The sequence below is a fragment of the Mobula hypostoma genome, chromosome 1, assembly GCF_963921235.1.
Source record: "Mobula hypostoma chromosome 1, sMobHyp1.1, whole genome shotgun sequence".
Lineage (NCBI taxonomy): Eukaryota > Metazoa > Chordata > Chondrichthyes > Myliobatiformes > Myliobatidae > Mobula > Mobula hypostoma.
In genome coordinates, this window is record NC_086097.1 from 111,833,892 (window position 1) to 111,858,522 (window position 24,631).

General features: G+C 41.7%; 1 protein-coding gene across 1 annotated transcript in view; it reads left to right on the top strand.

Moving 5' to 3' along the window:
- Positions 1–24,046, top strand: part of lrp12 (low density lipoprotein receptor-related protein 12) — an 83,271-nt gene extending 59,225 nt beyond the window's left edge. Inside the window, exons 4-7 of the mRNA XM_063054915.1 lie at positions 100–302; positions 2,462–3,563; positions 17,050–17,182; positions 22,561–24,046. Coding sequence (XP_062910985.1) covers positions 100–302; positions 2,462–3,563; positions 17,050–17,182; positions 22,561–23,427 — 2,305 coding nt within the window. The 3' untranslated portion in view covers positions 23,428–24,046. The remainder of the gene's footprint in view (positions 1–99; positions 303–2,461; positions 3,564–17,049; positions 17,183–22,560) is intronic.
- The last annotated feature ends 585 nt before the right edge of the window (positions 24,047–24,631 follow it).

Here is a 24,631-nt window from a genome sequence, read left to right on the forward strand (position 1 = left end):
TGAGAATATGTGAATAGGGCATGTTCTGATACTATGTCATGACATCTGTTTTGTAATGTTGCTCTTAAAAATGGTAACTATTAAACTTTTCTGTCACAGTTTTCAGGAATTTGATATACAGACCTCAGCTTGGTGTAGTTCAGACTGGTTAACTATAGGAACACGTAAAAGCATCGAAGGAATTCGGGTGTGTGGTTCGTCTATTCCAGCACCATTTATTTCTTCAAAAGGCCATGTCTGGATTGAGTTTCATTCAGATGACAGATACACTGGAAAAGGCTTCAGGCTCTCTTATGTGATAGGTAAATACGGAATTGGTATATCTTTTGAAAAATGAATGTAGGATGTTTTACAGCCTTATTTAACAACGTTCAGACATACAATCCACCGATATCTCTGAGTTGTTTCCGTACAGGTCTTTTGTATATCCCCAGTTTAAATTATCTTGTGGATGAGCTAGGAAGTTGAGGCCGTATGGTTAATCTCTAGCCATATCCTGGAACATTGCCTTACCCTGACTCTACAAACTCATTCTTCCACTTGCTTCTTCTCGACTTCACATTTTTAGTCATCTTCTGGCTTATATCCCACATTCTATCTTATATAAATTTGAAACCATTCAAAATAGCTGCCCGTTTCCTAACTCTGTCCAAACACTCATGTGTACAATGAATTATGTTAGCTTTGGTTTAAACAATGTCGCTGTTTTAATTTTCTTACCTTTGTGTCTTAATTCTCTTCTTTGTATCCTCCTACAGTCCTACAGCTTGCTAATATCTCTGTGTTCCTCCAAGTATGATTGCTTGAGCATTCTGATTTTTACTAAGAACTTTAGTGGCTGTGAATTAAACTGCCATGGCCCATACCTTCTGGTATTCTCTCCCTAACCAAAATTTTTGGTCATCTGTCCTTTTTAACTTCCTTTCTTTTGGATTGGCACTGAAGTTTGTTTTAAAATGTTGCTATTGATGAACTCACATATATCATTATTATTATGGATTACCATATTGTTGGAGAAGGCTGGAGTATGAGATATCTTTGAACTTGGGTGTGTTGAGATCTTGCATCTCAGATCATTCTTTGAGTATATTCTTCAATTTTATATGTATAATATTGCAAGGGCATGTGTATTTAAGGAAATGCTTCCTTAATTTGTATTAAACTGACATTTGCATGTCATCTGAGGTTCCTCCCCTCCCCCCACCTTCTTCCTCTGACGTCTCTTTTTTTCTCCAGCCCTGACAGAGGGTCTTAGCCCAAAATGTCAACTGCTTGCTCTTTTCCGTAGATGCTGCCAGTCCTGCTGAGTTCTTCCAGTATTTTGTGTATGTTGCTTGGATTTCCAGTATCTGCATATTTTCTCTTGTTTGTGGTAGTACACATTAATTGGCAATAATATTAATCATAATGAATTAATGAACAGATTGGATTGCTCATTTTTGGAGTTAAGGGGTGTTCAGAAATTCACAAATACATAAAGACTGAAGATTTTTCTTGGGCTGCAGGAATGCAGGTTCTTGTCCAAAGTGTTCTTTTTCCCCATTATTTCACTGTTACTAAGATTTAGAAAGTACTTGCATTGTAGAACAGCAATGTTTTCGCAGTGAAATTTTAGAGCATTTCAACAGGGAGGAAGGCCCATGACAGAGCCAAGTACAGGACCAGAGCAACGTGGCACGAATTATCTTCTATAATTTTCATGTCTGAGATTGCGTGAAGAAATCTCATGCACCATTCTTTGGCAGTACTTGCCTTCCATTAATTACTTACATTCATTATGTCCCCAAACTAGCTCTTTATCTTGCTCCCTTAAATGCAGGGGTCACGCCGCAATAGAATGAAACTGTTAAAGAAGGGTGAATGTGTCATTAGAAAATAACAGTGAAAATGAATGAATGATATTTCTGCTGTCATTGATTATTTTTGCTAGCAAACAACTGGAATAAGGCTTTCTTAGATAATCCATTTTAACCTCTTGTGCTCCTCCTTAAATATCACATGCTTAGTACAAAGCATCATGCGGAACTAAAAGCACATTTTGCCTTTTGAGTGGTTAAAGTGACAGCTGCTTTTATGAGGAGGAAAATTATAAGAGTACCAACAGCATTGATTTTAATTGTTCAGGTTTACAGCTTTACATTCTGTATGCTATGCTTCCTGCAGGGTAAAAATGGGTACATATGTTAGAATGCTTCATTAGCTATAGAATGTTTTAGGCTGTCTTAAGATTGTGAAAAGTGTTAAATAAATGTAACACACATAAAATGCTAGAGGCAGCATCTATGGAAAGGAATAAAGAGTCGCCGCTTTAGGCTGAGACCCTTCGTCAGGACTGGAAAGGAAGCGGCATTCAGTAACTTTTGTTGAGGAATTCTAATGAAAGAACTGTAAGAAAAATTTTTTGAAGTTTTTATTTCTCCAGCTACTTGCTTTTCACATTGTGATTTAATTATATTTTCAGGAAGGTCTGTGGAGGCAAGCTGTAACTGGGACCAGTTCCACTGCAATAATGGAAAATGTATCCTAGATATCTGGAAATGCAACTCCATGGATGAGTGTGGGGATAATTCTGATGAAGAATTTTGTGAGCTGTCAATGCCCCCTACTGATTTCCCATTTCAGCCTTGCACTTATGATCAATTCCAGTGCCTTTCCCGATATACAGCATCTTATACATGTTTACCTGAATCCCTGCGATGCGATGGAAATATTGACTGCCTTGATTTGGAAGATGAAATAGATTGTGATGTTCCTAGTTGTGGTGAATGGCTAAGAAACTTTTATGGCACGTTTAATTCTCCAAATTATCCTGCCTTTTATCCTCCTGGAAGCAACTGTACGTGGCTAATAGATACGGGAGACCGACGTAAAGTTATTTTACGCATTAATGATTTGAAGCTGGATGGCATAGGCTATGGGGATTATATAAAAGTGTATGATGGTCTGGAGGAAAATTCACACAAGTTGCTCCGCGTTCTAACGCCCTTTGACTCCCGGACACCAATAACGGTTATCTCCTCTTCGGGTCAAGTTCGCATACATTTCCATGCTGACAAAGTGAATGCAGCTAGAGGTTTTAATGCCACTTACCAAGTTGAGGGATTTTGCCTTCCATGGGAAATTCCCTGCGGAGGTAATTGGGGTTGCTATTTTGAACAGCAGCGCTGTGATGGTTATTGGCACTGCCCAAATGGACGAGATGAACACAACTGCAGCTCATGCCAGAAGGACGAATTCCCCTGTTCCCGCAGTGGTGTGTGCTACCCTCTGGCTGACCGTTGTAATTACCAGAATCATTGCCCAAATGGCTCTGATGAGAAGAACTGTTTCTTTTGCCAACCTGGTAATTTTCACTGCAAGAATAACCGCTGCGTTTTTGAGAGTTGGGTGTGTGACGCACAGGACGACTGTGGTGATGGCAGTGATGAAGAAAACTGTCCTGTGATCATCCCCACCAGAGTTATAACTGCAGCAGTCATTGGAAGTTTAATCTGTGGGTTGCTGCTTGTGATTGCTCTAGGATGTACCTGCAAACTTTACTCTCTCAGAATGTTTGAACGCAGGTAAGTTCTGAATTATGATACCATATTTGTTGTGAATAAATTAAGAAGTACAGTTCTTGTAAAACAAAATTATTTCATATAATCTAAAGAAATATTTTCAGATACTCTGTGCCTGCTTTAGAATGAAGGTGGAAGCATCTTCCTGTCTGACCGGTTTTAAGTATTTTGGTGGGATTGTTATGGCGGGAAAGGTTTCACTGCTAACATAATAGTCTTTCTGTAGAATCAGCATTTGGGTTATGGTTAGAGATAACGGATGCTTTGGAATGTGAGTTGGGTCTGTTATTTGGCATGAGAGGAAGAGAGAAGACATTGGAGAGAACCAGTTGTAGGATATGACCCGGTGGGGAAATCATGTTTCGATGGAGCCGAGTGGTGAGGTTGACTGAGGATCAGTGAATTGAGTTACAACTGGTGCACATTTGACTGTTTAACTATAAAGGGCCCTTTTTGTTTTTTCAGTTCTGGCAAAGGGTTTTGGCCTGAAATGTCAACTGTACTTTTTCCCATAGATGCTGCCTGGCCTGCTGAGTTCCTTAGATTTCCAGCATCTACAGATTTTCTCTTGCTTGCCTTTTTGTTTTTACTTTCTTTTCTTTACTAACCCTTTAGTTAAGATTCATAAATGTAATTCCTTTAATCATATGCAGTGTGCTGTCTGTTATTTCTTGGCACTGAGTTGTAACAGGGTTGCAAATTACACAGCATCCACACAAACCAAGGTTTGGGGTGGGAGAGCCGTCTCAATCTCACGTGTTTGGCAGGACTGGACTGTGTCTTCCCTAGATTTGCGCAGCCAGGGAAACCGAGGGTTTCATTTGTGGGGGCTTGTCTAGGATCGATTTCGTTGGATGCTGTGTGATTGCCCTGGGTTGTGTGTTTAAGCCTATTGTCTGGTAAAGTGATTAAGAAGCATGGTTATAGATGCTGCAGGAGTTGAGCAGTGGTGCAAATCCACGGGTTTACCAGTAACGAATGTGTGGGTGTATTGAGTGGGGTAGACATTCGTATCCCCAACAAATTGTTTAAGTACCATTAAACCATTACAATCATGGAGCAGAGGTTTGACAAAATGATGGAAAAGACTTTGTTTTAGTTCAGACTACTGCTGACGTAATAGCAGTGGAACTGCCTGGTACTATTGGGTCCGCAGGAGAGGTGGGGGCCATGGGCTGTCCATACTTTCTGGGGGGAGAGGAGTGTAGGTGAGCGTGTCAAATTGGAAGCAGCTTCCTGTAGCTGGGGGGCGGAGACTTTAAAGACAAGTTGCTCCGGAGTGAGAGGAAGGAGTGGTCTGATGTGGAAGGTCTAATGAGTCCTCCAGCATGGGCTGAGCATTCTGAGTTGGTAATGGCCTTTGCCTTCCTGGCGAATAAATGGCAAAATGCCCAGGTTCAGAGTCCCAAGAATGTTCTCAGGAATGAAGCCCACCCCAAAGGGGAAGAGAAGTATGAGACTTGGGCAGAGCAGACCTCTCAGGTGCTGGATGAGTGGCAGTGCTCTGATGACGTGAAAAGATAGCGATTGGTAGAGAGTTTGAGGGGGCAGGCTGCTGATGTAGTGAGATCCCTAAAGACACAGAAACCCTTTGTTATGTATGTGGGTTACATGCAGGATGCGCTGGCCTGTCTGAAGACAGCACTCATATGTCCACTGGGGTTCATCCAGTTTGAAAGGATGCCTCAGGGCGTATCAGGAGTCCCGGCACCTTTCCAGCATGTCATGGAGAAAATGGTGGGGGATGTGAACTTGAGGTATTGGTGTACCTGGATGATCTCATAGTGTTCGAGTCCACCTTGGAGAAACATGAAGTAAGGGTACTGAAGGTACTGGGCCTCCTGAAAGCTGACAGGTTAAAACTTTACCTGGACAAGTGCCAGTTCTGCAAGATGTCTGTCACCTATGTTGGGCACATAGTCTCACAGAGTGGAGTAAGTACAGAGCCATCTAAGATAGAGGCGGTGACCACATAGCCAAATCTGCAGACTTGTCAGTGCTTTGCGCTTGTTCCTTGGATTTTGTGGATACTATTGTAGGTTTGTGAAGGACTACTCAAAAATGATTCACCCTTTAAATTAGCATCTGTGCAGTTACCCTCCATCAGGGAAGAAAGGGAGGACAAAAGGAGAGGATAGTAAAGGTCATCTTAGATCTTCAGAGCCTTTTGAAGCGAGATGGATGCAAAATGTGAAGATGCCTTTCAGTTGCTGAAGGAGCTGCTGACGAAAGCGCCTGTGCTGGCTTTTGCAGACCCCCAGTTGCTGTATGTATTGAATACAGATGCCAGCAGAGAGGGCTTAGAGGGTGTCCTGTATCAGGATCAGGGCACAGGGTTGAGACCTGTCACATTTGTCAGCTGAAGTTTGTCACCCTCTGAGTGAAACTACCCCATGCACAAATTGGAGTTCCTGGCATTGAAATGGGCTGTGTGGATAAGCTAAGTGACTTGTGCTGCCAATTCCAAGGTGAGGACCCTTTAACTTGTACCCTGACCCCGGCGAAATTGGATGCCACAGGCCATCGGTGGTTGGCGGTGTTGTCTGTCTGTGATTTCAGCCTGAAGTACCAGCCGGGGAGTCAGAGCATTGATACCAATGCGTTGTCCCGATGTGCATATGAAGGGCTGGACAGGGACAGAGAGTGGGAGAGCGTTCCTGTCCCTGGAGTCAAAGCCATGTGCCAGTTTTCCATCACAGTGAAGGAAGAGGAAAGGCAAGGGCAGAATTGAGTAGTAGATCACTTGGGAGCTTCTAATGGTGCCATTCCGCTAGCTTACTGCAACCTGACTGCTCTGAAGACAAAGCAGTTGCCAGAATTGAGTCCTTGGGAAGTGGTAGGCACTTAGCGAGATGTCTCGTGCATTGGTACTCTTAGGTTTGTCAGCACTTGCGAAAGGGGACATAACCCAAGCAGAGGAGATGAAACACTCTGTGGTGTCTCTACTACTAAGAGAATGGTCCAGATTGGAGTTAGGAACCAAATTTTATACTGGGTCATGTCACCTCCAGACCGGCCTCTGATACTTCTCAGACAGAACCAGCTGGTAGCACGGAGGATTGTGTGGAAGTCACTTGATGATGATTCTGGCCATTTGGGGGTTGATGAGACCTATGGGTTGCTCAGAGATCAGTTCTACTGGCCCTGAATGAAGCCAGAGGTCGAAGAGTACTGCAGGTCGTGCATTCGACATATACCGAGGAAGACGCTGTTTATGAGGACCGCTCCGTTATCCCACTTGTAGAGTGCAGGCCACTTGATCTGATGTGTGTGTGTGTGTATTTCCTATCAATAGAGCCTGATGCCAGCAACATGGTGAGTGTCTTGGATCACAACAGCAGATATGTGCAAGCATCCAGTGCAGCCAAAGTGTTGTGGGAGAAGTAGTTTGTTTGTTGTGGCCTCCCCAGCTGGATACGTAGCGATCAGCGACGGGATTTCGAGAAGCTCATGCTTGAGTTACTGAGCATGCAGGGAGTCCCGATGTCGAGGACTATGCCTTATCACCCGCAGGGTGATCCCCAGTCCGAGAGGTTCAATTGGACCTTGCTAGATGTGCTCAGAACCTTGGAAATCAGTAAAAAGAACAAGTGGAGTCAATATATTGGACATCTGGTCCAATGCTACAGTTGTACACAGAATGAAACTACCGGGTGCTCGCCGTACAATCTGATGTTTAGTGCAAAGGGAGACTGCCCGTTGACCTCTGTTTTGGGACAGATGGCGAAGATCTACAACAGAAGACTTACCTGAAGTATGTGTCTGATATGAGAAGGGAGCTGAAAAAGGCTTGTGAACTAGCTGAGGCCTCGGTTATCAAGTCATATGCTAAATGTACCAGTTTTCCAGGTGAAACCAGAGGATGGGAAAGGGCCTGTCAAGACTGTCCATCAGAACCACCTTCCACCTCTGGGACAAGAGGTACGTGTTGACCCAGAGCCTGGCCTGGACTCTTTCTAGTTAGATGACTCTGTGGCAATGTGCAGGAACCGAAGGACCAGCAGCGGGAAGGATTACACCGGACCCCACCCTGAATATGATATGGATTCGGAGAATGAGGAAATGGAGGTATATGCTGCCCTTCGCTAACTCCCAAATAATTGATGAAGAGATTCTCAACCCTCTTCACGCTGAGGTGGGTGAAATGGGGAGAACTAGCCATGGATTGGCAAGTTTGCAGATAGAAAATAATGAGAGGCTGGACTCTAGCTGGGCATTGAGGGTGAGCTCAGCCAAGTGACAAGGGGCCCTTACTTGTCGGGAGGCACAAGTAATGGACAGGCAGAAGCCTCCCCAGGTAGACAAGAAAGAGCCTAGGGAGTGTCTGAAGCTGAAGAAGTAGATGATGGGGTAAGGAGATCCCGAAGAGTCAGGAGACCCCCACACAGACTGGCCTATGTCGCACCCGGGGAACAGTGTGTGGCACCTGTCCCCTTGGTGAGCTATGTCACTACCTTTTACACCTGGGTTGGACCTTGTGCTTTGTATGAAGGATGACAAATTATCTCAACATCATGAGGGCATAACTAATTTTGGTGGGGGGAGAGTGTAATGCCCTGGTAAAGGTTTTACTGCTAACGTAATGGTCTTTCTGTAGAAGCAGTGTTTGGGTTATGGTTAGAGAAAACAGATACTTTAGAATATGAGCTGGGTCTTTTGTTCAGCATGAGAGGGAGATAGAAGGTGCTGGAGAGAACGGGCTGTAGGATACGACCCGGTGGGGAAATCGTAATTCGATGGAGCCAGGCAGCAAGATTGACTGAGGATCGGTGAATTGAGCTCCAGCTGGTGCACATTTGACTGTTTAATTATAATGGGCTCTTTTTGTTTTTTCTTTACAAACCCTTCTAGTTAAGATTCATAAATATTAATTCCTTTAATCGTATGCAGTGTGCTGTCTGTAGTTTGTTGGCACTGAGTTGTACCAGGGCTGCAAATTGCACAGCATCCACACAAACCGAGGTTTTGAGTGGGAGAGCCATTTCAGAGTCATGGGTTTGGCGGGATTGGACTGTCTTTCCTAGACTTGCGCAGCCAAGGAAACCAGCGGGGTTTCAGTTATACATCTGAACAAGAACTGGAAGATGAAAAGCCAGGAAATTGATGTGTCTGGACAGTGAATGTTACTTCTTGTGTCTTTGTATGGGGCATGGGTTGATGGGATTTTTGACGGATGGGAAATCAGTAAACATATCAAGAATTTGTACTTGTTAATCTTGCAATCATGTGGTCATTTGAAACACATTATTATTATTATTATAATAATTATATTTTGTTTTCTTGGTTCAAGCTGGTAAAACCTGAAGTGCAGGCATAGCCAAGTACACCATTACTCAATTGCTTGAAACTTTCGGACTATTCTACTGGTGTTTAGTATTGTTATTTTCCAAAGATTTACATAGGCCTAGTTGTTTAATGCTATTGTGTTGTTTATTATTATTATCCCTTTACTGGTCACCTCACTACAGGAAGGATGTGGAAACCATAGAAAGGGTGCAGAGGAGATTTACAAGGATGTTGCCTGGATTGGGGAGCATGCCTTATGAGAATAGGTTGAGTGAACTCGGCCTTTTTTTGCCTTGGAGCGACGGAGGATGAGAGGTGACCTGATAGAAGCGTATAAGATGATGAGAGGCATTGATCGTGTGGATAGTCAGAGGCTTTTTCCCAGAGCTGAAATGGCTAGCACGAGAGGGCAGAGTTTTAAAGTGCTTGGAAGTAGATACAGAGGAGATGTCAGGGTAAGTTTTTTTACGCAGAGAGTGGTGAGTGCGTGGAATGGGCTGCCGGTGACAGTGGTGGAGGCGGATACAATAGGGTCTTTTAAGACAGGTACATGGAGCTTAGAAAAATAGAGGGCTATGGGTAACCCTAGATAATTTCTAAGGTAAGGACATATTCGGCTCAGCTTTGTGGGCCGAGGGGCCTGTATTGTGCTGTAGGTTTTCTATGTTTCTACTTGTGTAAATTTTCCCTCTCGGTTCTCCTGATCTTGCCTTGCACAGAGGTTTTATCTTTTGGAGCCCACTGGTTTTGCAGGCCAAAGAATTTCCATGTCTTCACCCCCCCCCACCCCCCAACCCCCAAGACCTCCTTAGCCTTGTATGTAACTTCCAGGATTGCAGTGAGTGTGGTATATGTGCTGATGACTATTGTCTGCTAGTTCCATTTTAGAGTGTGCTATAAGGGTCATGACGCCTTCACTTATTCTCCCCCACCGCCTTTCCACCCAGGGGCTGTCACTGAGATGTTAGATTAGTTCATTGTTGATGATAAAACCTGGTTGTAAAAGAGGTCTTCCTCTTCTGGATTAACCCTTCCAGAAAAGAATGTGCTGGTGGCTTGTACTTTTGACTGGTCATCTCTTGCCTATTGTGGTTCACTCAGGACAACAATGTAAATATTTCTGAGGAACCTTTAGCACTGCTGATGCATGGGTGTTTCTTAACCCGAATCAGGGCTAAAAAATGGAGGTGAATTTATCAAGGACAGATGGGCAGTCAACACCTACTGGAATGAACATTTCAAAGAATTCTTCAGCTCTCACTCTGAAATGAGCAACGGCGACTCCTGTTTCCAGCAAACTATCAAGTCCAGCCTTGCTGCTAATCCTCACTGACAAAATGTCAAAGGCTATGTGTGGAGTAAAAACTTTTAAGGCCTTTGGATCAGCTGAAGCCCTAAAACCTGGACTGGAAATTAATTGACAAATTTATAACTCCCTTCTCTATTTGGGAAGAAGAAAATGTGCCGGGGGTTGTCAGAGATGCTGTAATCACATCCTTGCTCTGGACTGGAAATAAATGAATTACTGCTACAGAGGAGTCTCTCCCTTGACTACCACAGGGAAGGGTGTCAGCCACCTGACTATCCTAAACTGTTTTGATCAGAAAGCAAGGAGCTGCTTTTCAAATTGCTTTGTGAATTCCATCCATCTAGAGACACAATGGATGTGATCTTCACCAGGTGACATCTCTGACCGGTATAGAGAGGAAATAAACTATTTAGGTGGCCTTCCTTGACCCTGCAAAAGCCTTTCACTTTCACAATTGAAGGAAATATGAAGCATCCTTCACAAATTTGGCTGTCTGCAGAGCTCCTTTTATTTTTGCTCGAGTTTGTTGAGGATATAGCAAGCTAAACCAATAGAGATGTGGTGTATTTGGATTTTCAGAGAGATGTGTGAAATGTAAAAGGCTGGAGCACAAAATAGTGTATTAACATAGATTGAAGTCTTGCTATTACTTAGATGATGAAGTCAGAATAAATGGGTCTGCAAGCTGCGGGGAAAATGAGAATGACAGTGTTCGAATAATGGTCTTGGGCTCTTGATTATTCACTATCAATATTTATTGAGGATGAATTAGAGTGTTAGGTATCCAAATCTGAGATGACGTGAGAATAGGTGAAAAGATGCTGTTAACTAAGAGCAAGCTAGATGTTTTTGTGCATGAAAAGTAAATTACAGTGCAGAAGCAACAAATAACTAAAACACGAAGTGGCAGGGGTTTGAAATGTAATAATAAAGAGGTAATTATTGCAGTTATATGGGGTATTGTTGAGACCACACCAGGAGTACTGCATACATCTTTGCTCGTATAAATCTTTAATACAATGTCACTGTTAGGACTTCAGTGTGTCAGACTGGCAGATTTTCCAAACTACCGGATGTTGTTTGTCAAATTAAAAAAAATCTATCAATGTTTTTAAAGAAAATGACAAACAGCATCCAATAAGGGAGTAAAGGGAGCATGATAAGTGGAACACAGTGAGATTCAATTTGTATGGTGTTCCCATCTCCAGCTCTGACCCTCACGCCCAGCAAGGCAAGACTGACCTTGTAAACAGTTAGATGTGTGATGATGAGGACTTAATTGACTAATGAATGTACTGGGTACCAAGTCAGGATTTCTAATAATTAAATACTGTATTATTGCAATTTAAGCGTACAAGCATTGGAGGCAGTTTGGAAGAGATTCAATATGCTAATTCCTATCCTGAAGAGTTGTCCTATCAGGAACAACTGATACTGGTTAGACTTGTATTCTTTGGATTTTCAAAGGATGAGGAGTGTTGATTTAGTAAGATAAAATCTTAATGGGGGCATGATGGGAACTACGATGTTATGTTCCTACTGCTGGGAGAGTCTCAGCAAGGGGGATTGTGACAAGTGGGAGTCCGTGAGATTGTTTTCTCACAGACTGGTGAACCTCTGGAATTCTGTACCCCAGATGGAGTCTGGATAGATCACCAGAGATATTTAAAGAGGAAGTAGATAAAATTTTGAAAGGTCGGGGAACTGAGGTCTAGGCACATTGGTCATGATCATAGTGAATTGCAGAGGCAGGCTTGAGGGATTATATGGCCTTGTGTATAAGAAATTTGTTTCATGACAGTTATGCAAGATCAGTCACTGTGCAGTCGGGTATCAGGCAAGGCAGTGTCATTGCTCCAGTGTTCCTTGCAGTCTAATAGACAATAGACAATAGGTGCAGGAGTAGGCCATTCAGCCCCTCGAGCCAGCACCACCATTCACTGTGATCATGGCTGATCATCCACAATTAGTACCCTTTTCCTGTGCCTTCTCCCCATATTCCTTCACTCTGCTATCTTTAAGAGCTCTAACTCTTTTTTGAAAGAATCCAGAGAACTGGCCTCCATTGCCTTCTGAGGCAGAGCATTCCACAGAACCACAACCCTCTGTGTGAAAAAGTTTTTCCTCCACTCCGTTCTAAATTGTCTACCCCTTATTCTTAAACTGTGGCCTCTGGTTCTGGACTCCCCCAACATCGGGAACATGTTTCCTGCCTCTAGCGTGTCCAATCTTATATGTTTCAATCAGATCCCCTCTCATCCTTCTAAATTCCAGAGTATACAACCCCAGTTGCTCCAATCTTTCAACATATGACCGTCCCTCCATCCCGGGAATTAACCTCGTGAACCTACGCTGCACTTCCTCAATAGCTAGAATGTCCTTCCTCAAATTTGGAGACCAAAACACTACACAGTATTCCAGGTGTGGTCTCACCAGGGCCCTGTACAACTGCAGAAGGACCTCTTTGCTCCTGTACTCAGTTCCCCTTGTTATGAAGGCCAGCATGCCATTAGCTTTCTTCACTGCCTGCTGTACCTGCATGCTTGCTTTCAGTGACTGATGAACAAGGACACCTAGATCTCGTTGTACTTCCCCTTTTCCTAACTTGACACCATTCAGATAGTAAACTGCCTTCCTGTTTTTGCTACCAAAGTCGATAACCTCACATTTATCCACATTAAACTGCATCTGCCATGCATCTGCCCACTCACCCAACCTGTCCAAATCACCCTACATTCTCATAACATCCTCCTCACATTTCACACTGCTACCCTGCTTTGTGTCATCTGCAAATTTGCTAATGTTACTTTTAATCCCTTTATCTAAATCATTAATGTATATCGTAAATAGCTGTGGTCCCAGCACCGAGCATTGTAGTACCCCACTAGTCATTGCCTGCCATTCGGAAAAGGACCCATTAATCCCTACTCTTTGTTTCCTGTCTGCTAACCAATTTTCTATCCATGTCAGTACCCTACCCCCAATACCATTTGCTCTAATTTTGCACACTAACCTCCTATGTGAGACCTTAACAAAGGCTTTCTGAAAGTCCAGGTACACTACATCCACTGGCTTTCCCATGTCCATTTTCATAGTTACATTCTCAAAAAATTTCAGAAGATTAGTGGAGCATGATTTCCCTTTGGTATATCCATGATGACTCGGACCTATCCTGCCACTGCTATCCAAATATGCCGCTATTACATATTTTATAATTGATTCCAGCATCTTCCCCCATCACTGATGTCAGACTAACTGGTCTGTTTTCTCTCTCCCTCCTTTCTCAAAAAGTGAGATAACATTAGCCACCCTCCAATCCGCAGGAGCCCTGAATCTGTAGAACATTGGAAAATGATTACCAATGCGTCCACGATTTCTAGAGCCACCTCCTTAAGTACCCTGGGATGCAGACCATCAGGCCCTGGGGATTTATCACCCTTCAGTCCCAACAGTTTACCCAACACCATTTTATGCCTGATGCGAATTTCCTTCAGTTCCTCTGTTACCCTAGGTCCTCTGGCCACTATTACATCTGGGAGATTGTTTGTGTCTTCTCCAGTGAAGACAGATCCAAAGTACCTGTTCAGCTCATCTGCCATTTCCTTGTTCCCCATAATAATTTCACCCGTTTCTGTCTTCCAGGGCCCAACTTTCATCTTAACTAATTTTTTTTCCTCTTCACATACCTAAAGAAGCTTTTATTATCCTCCTTTATATTTTTGGCTAGCTTACCTTCGTACCTCATCTTTCCCCCTTTTTAGTTATCTTCTGTTGCTCCTTAAAAGTCTCCCAATCCTCTGGCTTCCCACTCATCCTTGCTATGTTGTACCTCCTCTCTCTTATTTTTATACTGTCCTTGACTTCCCTTGTCATCCACAGTCACCCTTTACTCCCCTTAGAACTTTTCTTCCTCTTTGGAATGAACTGATCCTGCATCTCTGTATTATTCCCAGAAATATCTGCCATTGTTGTTCCACTGTCATCCCTGCTAGGGTATCTTTCCAGTCAACTTTTGCCAGCTCCTCCCTCATGTGTCCATAGTCTCCTTTGTTCAACTGTAATACTGACACTTCCTATCTTCCCTTCTCCCTCTCAAATTGTAGATTAAAACTTATCATATTATGGTCACTACCTCCTAATAGCTCCTTTACCTTGAGTTCCGTTATTAAGTCTGACTCATTACACAACACTAAATCCAGAATTGCCTTCTCCCTGGTAGACTCTAATACAAGCTGCTCTAAGAATCCATCTCTGAGGCATTCCACAAACTCTCTTTCTTGGGGTCCAATACCAACCTGATTTTCCCAGTCTACCTGCATGTTAAAATCTCCCATAACAACCGTAGAATTACCTTTGCGACATGCCAATTTTAACTCTTGATTTAACTTGCACCCTATATCCAGGCTACTGTTTGGGGGCCTGTAGATGACTCCCATCAGGGTCTTTTTGCCCTTACAGTTTCTCAGTTCTATCCATACTGACTCTACATCTCCTGATTCTATGTCCCCCCTCGCAAGGGACTGAATTTCATTCCTCACCAACAGAGCCACCCCACCCCACCCCCTCTGCCCACCTGTCTGTCCTTTCGACAGGATGTATGTTCTGAATATTCATTTCCCAGCCCTGGTCCTCTTGAAGCCATGTCTCTGTTATTCCCACAACATCATACTTGCCAATTTCCAGCTGAGCCTCAAGCTCATCCACTTTATTTCTTATACTACTTACATTATTTCTTAACGTGCTGTAATGTTGCCTATCACCTCCAATAAGCTTTGTGCTGAAATGGAGCTAATCTACAGGATAAATTGGACATTGTTCAGCCTATGTGAATGTTCTTGTCTAGATCCAAGGTTACTGACACGTATCTGCAAGCCATTGACTAGTATAATGAGCCTTGCATTTCACATCTGCAAAACAAACCAACTACTATCTACTAACCTTGCTACAGTGGTGCAAAACCATCCTCCAATGATAAAAGACCTGAACCAGACACACTATAAGTTCAGAGCTACCTCTCAGTAAATGTATACATTAAAAGGGATGGGGACTTTTATCATCAATGCTCCAGCACAGCCCTAGGTTCCTCTATGATCTTTGTCTCAGAAACTGATGCTAGAACATCCTTCAAGAGGATGAGCCCTCACGGTGCTCAAGAGGAACGTGGTGAACTTCCTCAAGACTATCACCTAGTAGCTGTCACCCTTACTGTGATGAAGTGCTTTGAGATGTCGATTGTTAGTATTTGCTCCTTTCTAAGCAAAGGCCTGGACACACTACAATTTGCCTATTGCCACGACAGGTCTACATTGGATGCAATCACACTGGCTTTCCACTGGGCTTTGGACCACCTGTACATAAGCAATACCTACATCAGGCTGATGCTTATTGATTAAAACTCAGTGTTTAACACAATCATCCCCTCAATATTAATCAACAAGCTTCAAAATCTGTGCCTCCTTCTGCAAATGGATCCTTGACTTCCTCATCTGGGGACCATAGTTGGTGCAAATCAGTCATAAAACTTCCTCCTCACTAGTAATCAACATGGGTGCACCTCAAAGATGGCTCAAACGCCCTATCCACTGTTGTTGGCAGAATCTCAATTGCTATACAGCATACAGGAGCAAATAAGATCAGCTGGTCAAGTGGTGTTGCAACAATAACCTTGCATTTCATGTTAGCGAGACCAAAACCAACAACTGATTTATGGATGTTAGGAAAGAGAAGTTGGAAAAACATGCACCAGTCTTCAGTGGAAAAGGTCAATGTCTATGCTGAGTGAGGCCTCCGTCAGTCAAGGTTGACCATGGATGTTGCATGGTAGCTATGTAGATGTGCAAGCCTGGGCAGTACAATATGGAAAGCAAGCCTTTGCCCATGTAGCTATCTTCCCTTCTCCATGCATCTGATGAACCCAAAGGAACAGCAGAGACTGATACAGTTTGGTGCCAGCAGCTTTGCAGGAATTTGCCACTTAGTTTTGAACTCGACGTAGGACTGTCTTAGGGACTCCAGCTTCAGATTTTTCCCTCAGGGCTTACTCCTGAAGCCCTCCCCATGAGTGGGTATCACTGCAAGGCAGTGGAGGTTTGAGATCAGAGTTTTCCTTCTAGCTGAGCTGCCAACCATGGCTGACGAGCCTCATTTATCCAAAGGAACTGGTTTTAAGGTGCCAGTAACCCGCCTTTGCCCCTTCTATCAGTAGAAACGGTTCCGCCGGGAATAGTAGTTAAGCCACATGTGAAAGCCATGAGGTAGACTTGGTTGTCAGAGGCTATTTGTGGTGCATGCCATGGGAGCATTTAATAGGTAGTGGGAGCTTAACCCCTGGCTATAACAACCTTAAGATCTATGCTAGACCTGCCATATTGATACAATCAGGATGAAGGTATGCCAGCAGTTATTCTTCATTAGGAATTTGAGGAGATTTGGTATGTCACAAAGACTAGAAAATTTCCTCAGATGTATTGTGGAGAGCATTCTAACTAGTTGCATTACTGTCTAGTATGGAGCCGCCAGAGCACAGGATTATAAGAGGCTTCAGATGGTTGTAGACCGAGCGGCATCTTTCATTAAAGACTCACCATCCAGGACATGCCTTCTTCTCATACCATCATGGTAAACATCCTGAAGGCCCTCATTTGATGTTATAGGAAGAGCTTCTGAAGAACCCATGAACATTACCTCACAATTCCTCTTTTGCAATATTTATTTATTCTTATTGTAACTTGTAGTAATTTGTCATTCCTGCACTGTACTGCAGTCATAAAACAACAAATTTTATGATTTATGTCAGTGACAATAAATATGATTCTGAGAACTGATCTGTAACTGCTGCTCTTTTGTGCCACTTTGAGAAGAACTCAGTTGTTTTTTTTTTATTATGTTTGTAAGGTCTTTTGAAACCCATTTATCAAGAGTTGAAGCAGAACTACTACGAAGGGAGGCTCCACCATCCTATGGTCAGTTGATTGCACAAGGCTTGATTCCTCCAGTGGAAGATTTCCCAGTGTGTTCATCAAGTCAGGTAATATCTTAACTGATTCTTATTTGTATTTACACACTGCAGCTGTAAGCTGTGCTGTTTCAGTTATGATAATGTATATGAATAAAATTAAAGGCTATAAAAGCCTACCTTTGATTCTAATAATATGAATCATGATCTTATTTGTAATCCTAGGAAGCATCACTGGAACCAAGTTTTTTTTTCACTAGATCTTTGCTTTGCCTAATGACTATGTATTTAGTCACTGTTCTTATTGCTAGTTACCTATACTAGTTATCACAACCCCATCAGGGGTTGGTTCCATCCTGATTATAGGTTTAGGATAAAACTGATGATGAGATAGAGGAGGATTTCGGATATAAGAGAGTTATCAATGAGTGGCTTTATTTGCATGTGAATTGGAGTTGGGGTGTTATAGCATGGTCATGTTAATAATTCAATAACTGGGTAGTGCTTGTTTCTACTAGCTTGCTTAGTTTCCCACCTGGGTGTTACGGATGCCGACAGCATGATAAAATTGGACATAAGGCTGAGGGGGGGAAAAGTCATTGGCAAACCAAGATCATTCTGAATTGGCTTAACCCCTACTTCAAACATGGATTTGGTCAGGGGAAGATTTATTACATTCCCAAGAATGGGATCATTGAGTCATAAACAGTCTGCTGGAAGAACTTAGTGGGAGAAAAGGAATTGTTGACGTTTCGGGTTGAAACCCTGCATCTGTACTCCAAGGGATCTGTAATATTGGCTTCAGCTATTGGTTTAACTTCTCCCACCTGATGTCAGGATTAATTTGAAAGATTTTGAGCTAGTGCCAGGAGGTAGCTTGGAATCATAGAATTGTTATAGTACAGGAGGCAACCATTTAGGTTTGTATTGCCTTTTAATACCATTTCTCTTCTGCAAATTAATTTTCCTTCTCAATGGGCAAGTTACAGGTTTAAATCATCCAGATATCTTGTGAATAAAGAAAATTAGTTTGACAGTCCAGTGCATCAGAGGAAGTTAATCCAGCATTAATCAGATATTATCCATTCAATAACCGAATGCTCTCATGTAAAATCTCAAATTAACTGTTGTGCTTTCAACATTATAAGTGACTATACCGACATGTGGTAATGTGAAAATAAAGTGATTAGCACTATATATTAGCAAATATCTGGTTTGTGATGTTACATACCCAATATCTGAACCTATCACTGTGCTGCATACAGATGCTTTGATATTGGGTAAAGGTTGGGCCATGGAGGGAGACATCGATGAAACATCGATTATGAAAGGAGCTTAGATAAGGAGGTTGTAGATTGCAGACACTATTATAAAATGAAAACCTGTCAATATTGTTAATAAATCTAGCCCATTTCCTGTCACTTTGACCACCAGATAACTAGACCAAATACAGCCATCAAATCATACTAAGCTGGATAATGGAATGGCAATTAAAAACCAAACAAATCTAGGAGAAATAGAAGGATTAGATGGGATAGAGTCTGTGAAATGTGTTGAGGAAAGCTTCCTATTTCAATGTGGAGGTCCCAACTAGAGAGAGCATGATATTGGATTTCTGTTACTCCTCTAAGGGCACGAGTAAGGCAAGTGACAGAGAACTGTGTAGGGGAACACTTTGGATCTAGTGGTCATAATTCAATTAGTGAAGTATAGGACTGATCCTTGGGTTGAGATTCTAAGTTGGAATCAGGCCAGTTTTGATGACGTCAGAAAGGATTTGGCAGGCATGATTCAGCAAAAAGATGCTTGATAACTGGGAGGCTTTCAAAAATGAATAACTAAGAGCACAGAATTGGTAAGTTATTGTTAGAGTAAAAAGGCAAGGCTAACAAGTTTAGGGACCCTTGGTTATTCAGCGACATTGAGGCCCTGGTAAAGAAAAAGAGGAAGACACATTTGCAGTTAGGATCAATTGAGGAACTTGAGTATAAGAAATGCAAGGGAACACTTGAGACAAACCAGGAGAGTTAACAGAGGACACTTTTAACTCTTGCAGACAAGGTGAAAGAGAATCTCAGTAGTTTCAATATCTATATTAACAGCAGGAGGAGAGCAGGGAGCAAAATTGGTCATCTTGAAGATCAGTGTGGTTATCTATGCATGGAGTTGAAGAAGACGGGGAGATTTTTTTTTTACTTAGGAAACTGATGCATAGACTATAGAACTAAAGCAAAACAGATCATAGACCATATCTGGATTACAGAAGAGGAGGTGCTGGCTGTTTTTAGGTGAATTAGGGTGGGTAAATCCCCAGGACCTTGCAAGGTGATCTGTCAGATCATGTGGGAGGCTAGTGCAGGAATTGCGAGGACTCCTGCAGAGATATTTAAACCGTCTCTAGCCATGGGTGAGGTGCCAAAGACGTGATAACTAATATTGTTCCATTGTTTAAGAATGGCTCTAAGAATGAGTTGGGAAATTATCGGCTGGTGAACCTGATGTCAGTTGTAGGTAAATTATTAGAAGGTATTTTAACGCACAGCATGTATAAGTATTAGGGTAGAGTGAGCCTTTTTAGGGATAGTCAGCAACACACAAAAATTGCTGGAAGAACTCAGCAGGTCAGGCAGCATCTATGGAAAAGAGTATATTTGATGTTTCGGGTCAAAATCCTTTGGCAGGACCCTTTTGTGTAGTGGACAATGAGAAAGGTGATCAAAGCTTGCAGCCTGATGTTGACCAGCTAGGAAAATGGGCTTAAAAGTGTCATATTGAATTTAATGCAGATAGGTCTGGGGTGTTGCACATTGGGATGACAAACCAGGGTAAGATGGTGAATGGTAGGGGTCTGAGGTATGCAGTAGAACAAAGGAACCTGGAAATAGAGATACAGGTAGATATGGTCATATAGAGACCTCTTTAGCACATTGACCTTAATAAATCAGAGCATTGAGACAGGAGTTGGGATGTTGTGTTGAAGTTGTACAAGTTGTTGGTGAGGCCTGGTTTGCAGTATTGTGTGCAGTTCTGCTTACCAACCTACAGGAAAAATATAAGCAAGCTTGAAAGAGTGCAGAGAAAATTTATAAGGATGGGACTTGATTTGAGTTGCAGGGAAAGGTTGACTAGGTTAGGACTTCATTCCGTAGAAAATAGGAGAATGAGGGGAGATTTGATAGGGGTGTACAAAATTAAGGGGTATAGATAGGGTGAATGCATGCAGGCTTTTTCCCCTCAGGATGAGTAAGATTTGAACTAGAGGTCAGGTGTTTAGGGTGAAAGGTGAAATATTGAAGGAAAATTTGAGGGGAATCTTCACTCAGGAGAATGTGAATGCGGAATGAGCTGCCAGTGGAAGCGGTAGATGCAGATTCAATTGTAACATTTATGAGAAGTTTGGATAGGTTGATATAGATGGGAGGGATTTGGAAGGATATTATCCAGTTACATGGGGCTAGACAGAAGATGAGATCAGTATGGACTAGATGAGCTGAAGGGACTGTTTCTGTGCTGTAGTACTCTGTTTCTTTAAGTAATGGGGACAGAATGAAATCTGGGTGTGTTCTGGAGGTGAGAAAAGGTTGGGGAAGGAGCAAATGTCTGCTTTCTAAGGATACAGAAGTGCTGTACGGAAGCAAATGTTTAGTGCTGATTGAGGAATATTATAAGGGACCAGCATGTTGGCAATTGGGTCCTAGGGAAAAAATGATTTTTTTTTATTGAAATGGGTGCTGCTTGACAAAATATTGCATAATGAAGGTAAGCTATTGTGTAGATTGACTAAAAGGCATGTTAGTGATGGGTGGGATAATGGTTGATCTTTAAAAAAATTAACTTTTAGTTTTTAAATTCACAATTATTTCTTGGGGTGGAAGCCATCATGCTGTTTCTTTTTTAATGATGGCTATGAATAGAAGTGATACTAGCATTACTTGGCCCATTCTAACCTTGCCTTGCCTTCTTCGGGTCTACTGTCACCATTCCTTGGAAATCCTGGTATTAGTGCTCGTAAAGAAAATGAAATTAGGTGATTTTCTTTACCCCTGTCCCCTTCACCATTTAATTGCATCAGAATAGTTAAGATTTCAGATGCCAGAATGCTATGGTGGACTAAGGAGGGATGGGAATGTGATAATATGGCTTAGCATACCATTTCCCAAAATTTCATGTGGCAAACTCTGGTTTGGTAGAACATAGCATGCTGTATAACCAAGGTAAAAGGGGAAGAAAGTTAATATTTAAAAAGACTGAGCTATACAAGCACAAAACAAATCTGTATAGATTTTTTTTGTTAAAATGCTTGCTATTCTGATTCAGCAACAAGTTTACATAAAATAATTTGTTAAACCTATTTTAATTCTTTCTTTTAAAAAAAAACACAATCTTTAGCTGTTTTCACCCCTGCAAGTAGGTAATATAGACTATGTAGAGTATTGGGATCAGTTTTGAAACTATCCAAATTAAGTTCAGTATTTACAGTGGAGAGTTTATATTGTTGCTTCTTCAAAGCCACACATCTCTTATTTGCTATTTTCTTCCAGTTTCCCTATTAATTTTTTGGTGTACTTGTATTGCTTTTCTATTTTAATTTTATTCACGATGTCACAAGTGAAAAGTAATTTAAATAAGATGCAGAGCTAACAGTCTTGATCAAATGAATGCCACACAACAGTGTAAACAATGTAGTTTTGTTCTGTGTAAAGGAAACAAAGCTGTTTTATGAAGGATTGTTTAGTTCAACAATTAAAGGAATTTAAAAATTGAAAACTGGAAAAACAGTTTGAAGTTGTATTTTGTTATTTTTCAAGCATTTTCTTTTAAGTCTTGTATTTAAAAATATTAATGATTTGTGCAATTGTAATAACTCACCTCACCCATCATTTGCACTTTGACTGTAACAATCAGCTTACCCTTAGAAAGCCATCACTAAAACTGGTAGTACTAAAGACAAATGAATTAAATTTTATAACATGGGCGCACATAACCTCGATATGGTTAAGGTCCACTTTGTTTTTCCACTGAACCTTAAAAGATCTGCATTAATTTAATTTTGAAGGCAGCTTTGAACTGTGTCAGATCAGTGGGTGGGTACATGAGTGGAAGGGAAGATTGATCAGTGCTTTTAATGTGTGTGAGAGGGAGATAGGAATTGCTGAAAGAAAATCAGAATGCAATTGGCGTGGCATATATAACATTGTAGGAGGAGACCATCATTGAGAATGTTTACATAATTTTGTTCTGTGCCCCCTTTTGCTTTTCATTCAGCAGACCAATATAAATTACTGTTTTTGTGTTTTTTTGCAACTAGCTACCCAATTTTTTTAGGCTGCCTTAATTGCTACTTTTCACTCTAATTCAAAATGTCTGGAAGATTCTGAGTGGTACAATGAACCAAAACAATTAAAGTTTGAATATACTGCTAAACCTAATGTTGTTTATTTAAATTTTAGGCATCCATTTTGGAAAACCTCCGATTAGCAGTAAGGTCACAACTTGGACTAACCTCCATTCGATCTTCTGCATCTAGTAGTCGATCTAACTTATGGAATCGCATCTTCAGTTTCACAAGATCCAGGAATTCGGGGTCTCTAGCGCTTGTGTCAACAGATAGAGATGATCCTACTGGTGAGCAAAATGTTACAAGGGAATCAGAAAGTCTACACCGTAGACTTATGACATTTGAATCTGATGATGCAGATCGAGACAGTGAGCGGAGAGATATACCTGGCGCTGTTGGTGGGCTTGTCGTCCCTCTACCTCAAAAGGTTGCACCCACCACAGCAGTAGAAGTTGTTGTAGGAGCAAGTGGAATTTCATCTGGTTACCATATAAATACGGCTGCAGAAGTACCTACCTCACAATTGGAAACCTCAGAGCAGCCCAGCATTAGTCCAGCCAGACAGCAGTTGACCAGTGCACTGAGCAGAGTGACTCAGAGTTTGCGATGGATGAGATTTTCCATTGGGAGATCTAGTACATCTCGTCAGAACCAGAGTCCCTTGCGACAGCTTGATACTAGAGTGAGTGGAAGAGAAGATGACGACGATGATGATGTTGAATTATTAATTCCAATTTCTGATCCAGCATCAGACATTGACATGAGGGGCTGCTGCAGACCTGTTGGTGAACCAAGCCCTAGAAGTGTGCAAGGAATCAGACAGCACTCTGCTTTAATGCCTGATAGAGAACAGTCTAGCAGTAGAGATGGGCCTTGTGAGCACTGTGGGATTGTACATACGGCCCAAGTACCCGATGCGTGTCTGGAAGCAACACTGAAGAATGAAGCCAGTGATGATGAATCCTTGCTTGTCTGCTAGCTGTGCAATACAATGAGTACTAATTTTATTTATGCTCCTGACGGTACTGTGCATCTTGTGACTTTTAAGTTGTTTTGGTACTTGACACCAAATTTGTGTGACTGTCAGATACAATATTTATTACAGTTTATTTTGGTTTATGGGAGACAATGCATGTTTCATTCAATTTTTTGATTTTTTTCTTATACATTTAGGATATGTATTAAATTTATTTTAATGTGTAGAATGAAACTAAATTATAACTCATTTCTGTATTAACATTTTTCCTAGCTATTTCTAAAAATATTGCCTATTTATTTATTGCTTTTTCACAAATTGCATGTTTTATGATTTCTAACAAATAAGCTGAAAATTGAATCTGGAACATGAAAAGTAATGTAACAAATAAAAATTCACTTTTACAGAAATAATTTTTTCTCTCTCATTCCCTTCATTTGGTTGCCTTGTATCAATATGATTATGCAGATGTTTTAGTTCAATGTCATTTTGCCTTCTCCAATATCCATCTTCAAATGACTGTTATGATATGTGATGGTGTCATATCACGTCCAACTGGCTAAGCAAAAATTTCATATCTGGCACTGCAGTTTGAGATTCCAGTCATTCGATAACATTTACAAGTTACAAATAGAAGGCTGAAAAATATTACCAGCCTTGTGATAGTCAATGAGTTGAAAGGAGAAGTGAAGCTTTTGAAAAAATTTTGTTTCTATGATTAACAATGCATGTTTTACAGCAAACAAAATTAATCAGTAAATAGTACATTTAAAGAGGAGAATGCAGGAACCTCTATCTGGAAGAAGATGGCACCAGTGAACATTGCTACCTTGGGCAACATCTTCCAAATAGTCCATAAAACTGTTTCTTTCACGTCCTTTACATCTTTTCCTTTCAAATGTGGTTCTGGTACTGTTGGAGCCTGTGATCTACAGTTAGACGGTGTGTTTTCGGGTCGATTGAGTGATCTGGTGCTTTGCTGTTTCTGAGAAGGTCTGGGAGGCGAGCAACCTTGAAGCTAATAAGCTTAGAGCCCATAATTGAACCCATGACTGACTCTATTTCTCGCCGACTCACTAATATTTGTCGAGGAATATTGAAAGCATCGAGGTGAGCATGGAAGGTGAGTGAGTGTTCAGCACCGAATACCAGCCTCTGGCTCACTGCTGCGGGAGTAAGATGTCTGCGTGTGACAGTCTCTCCTCTC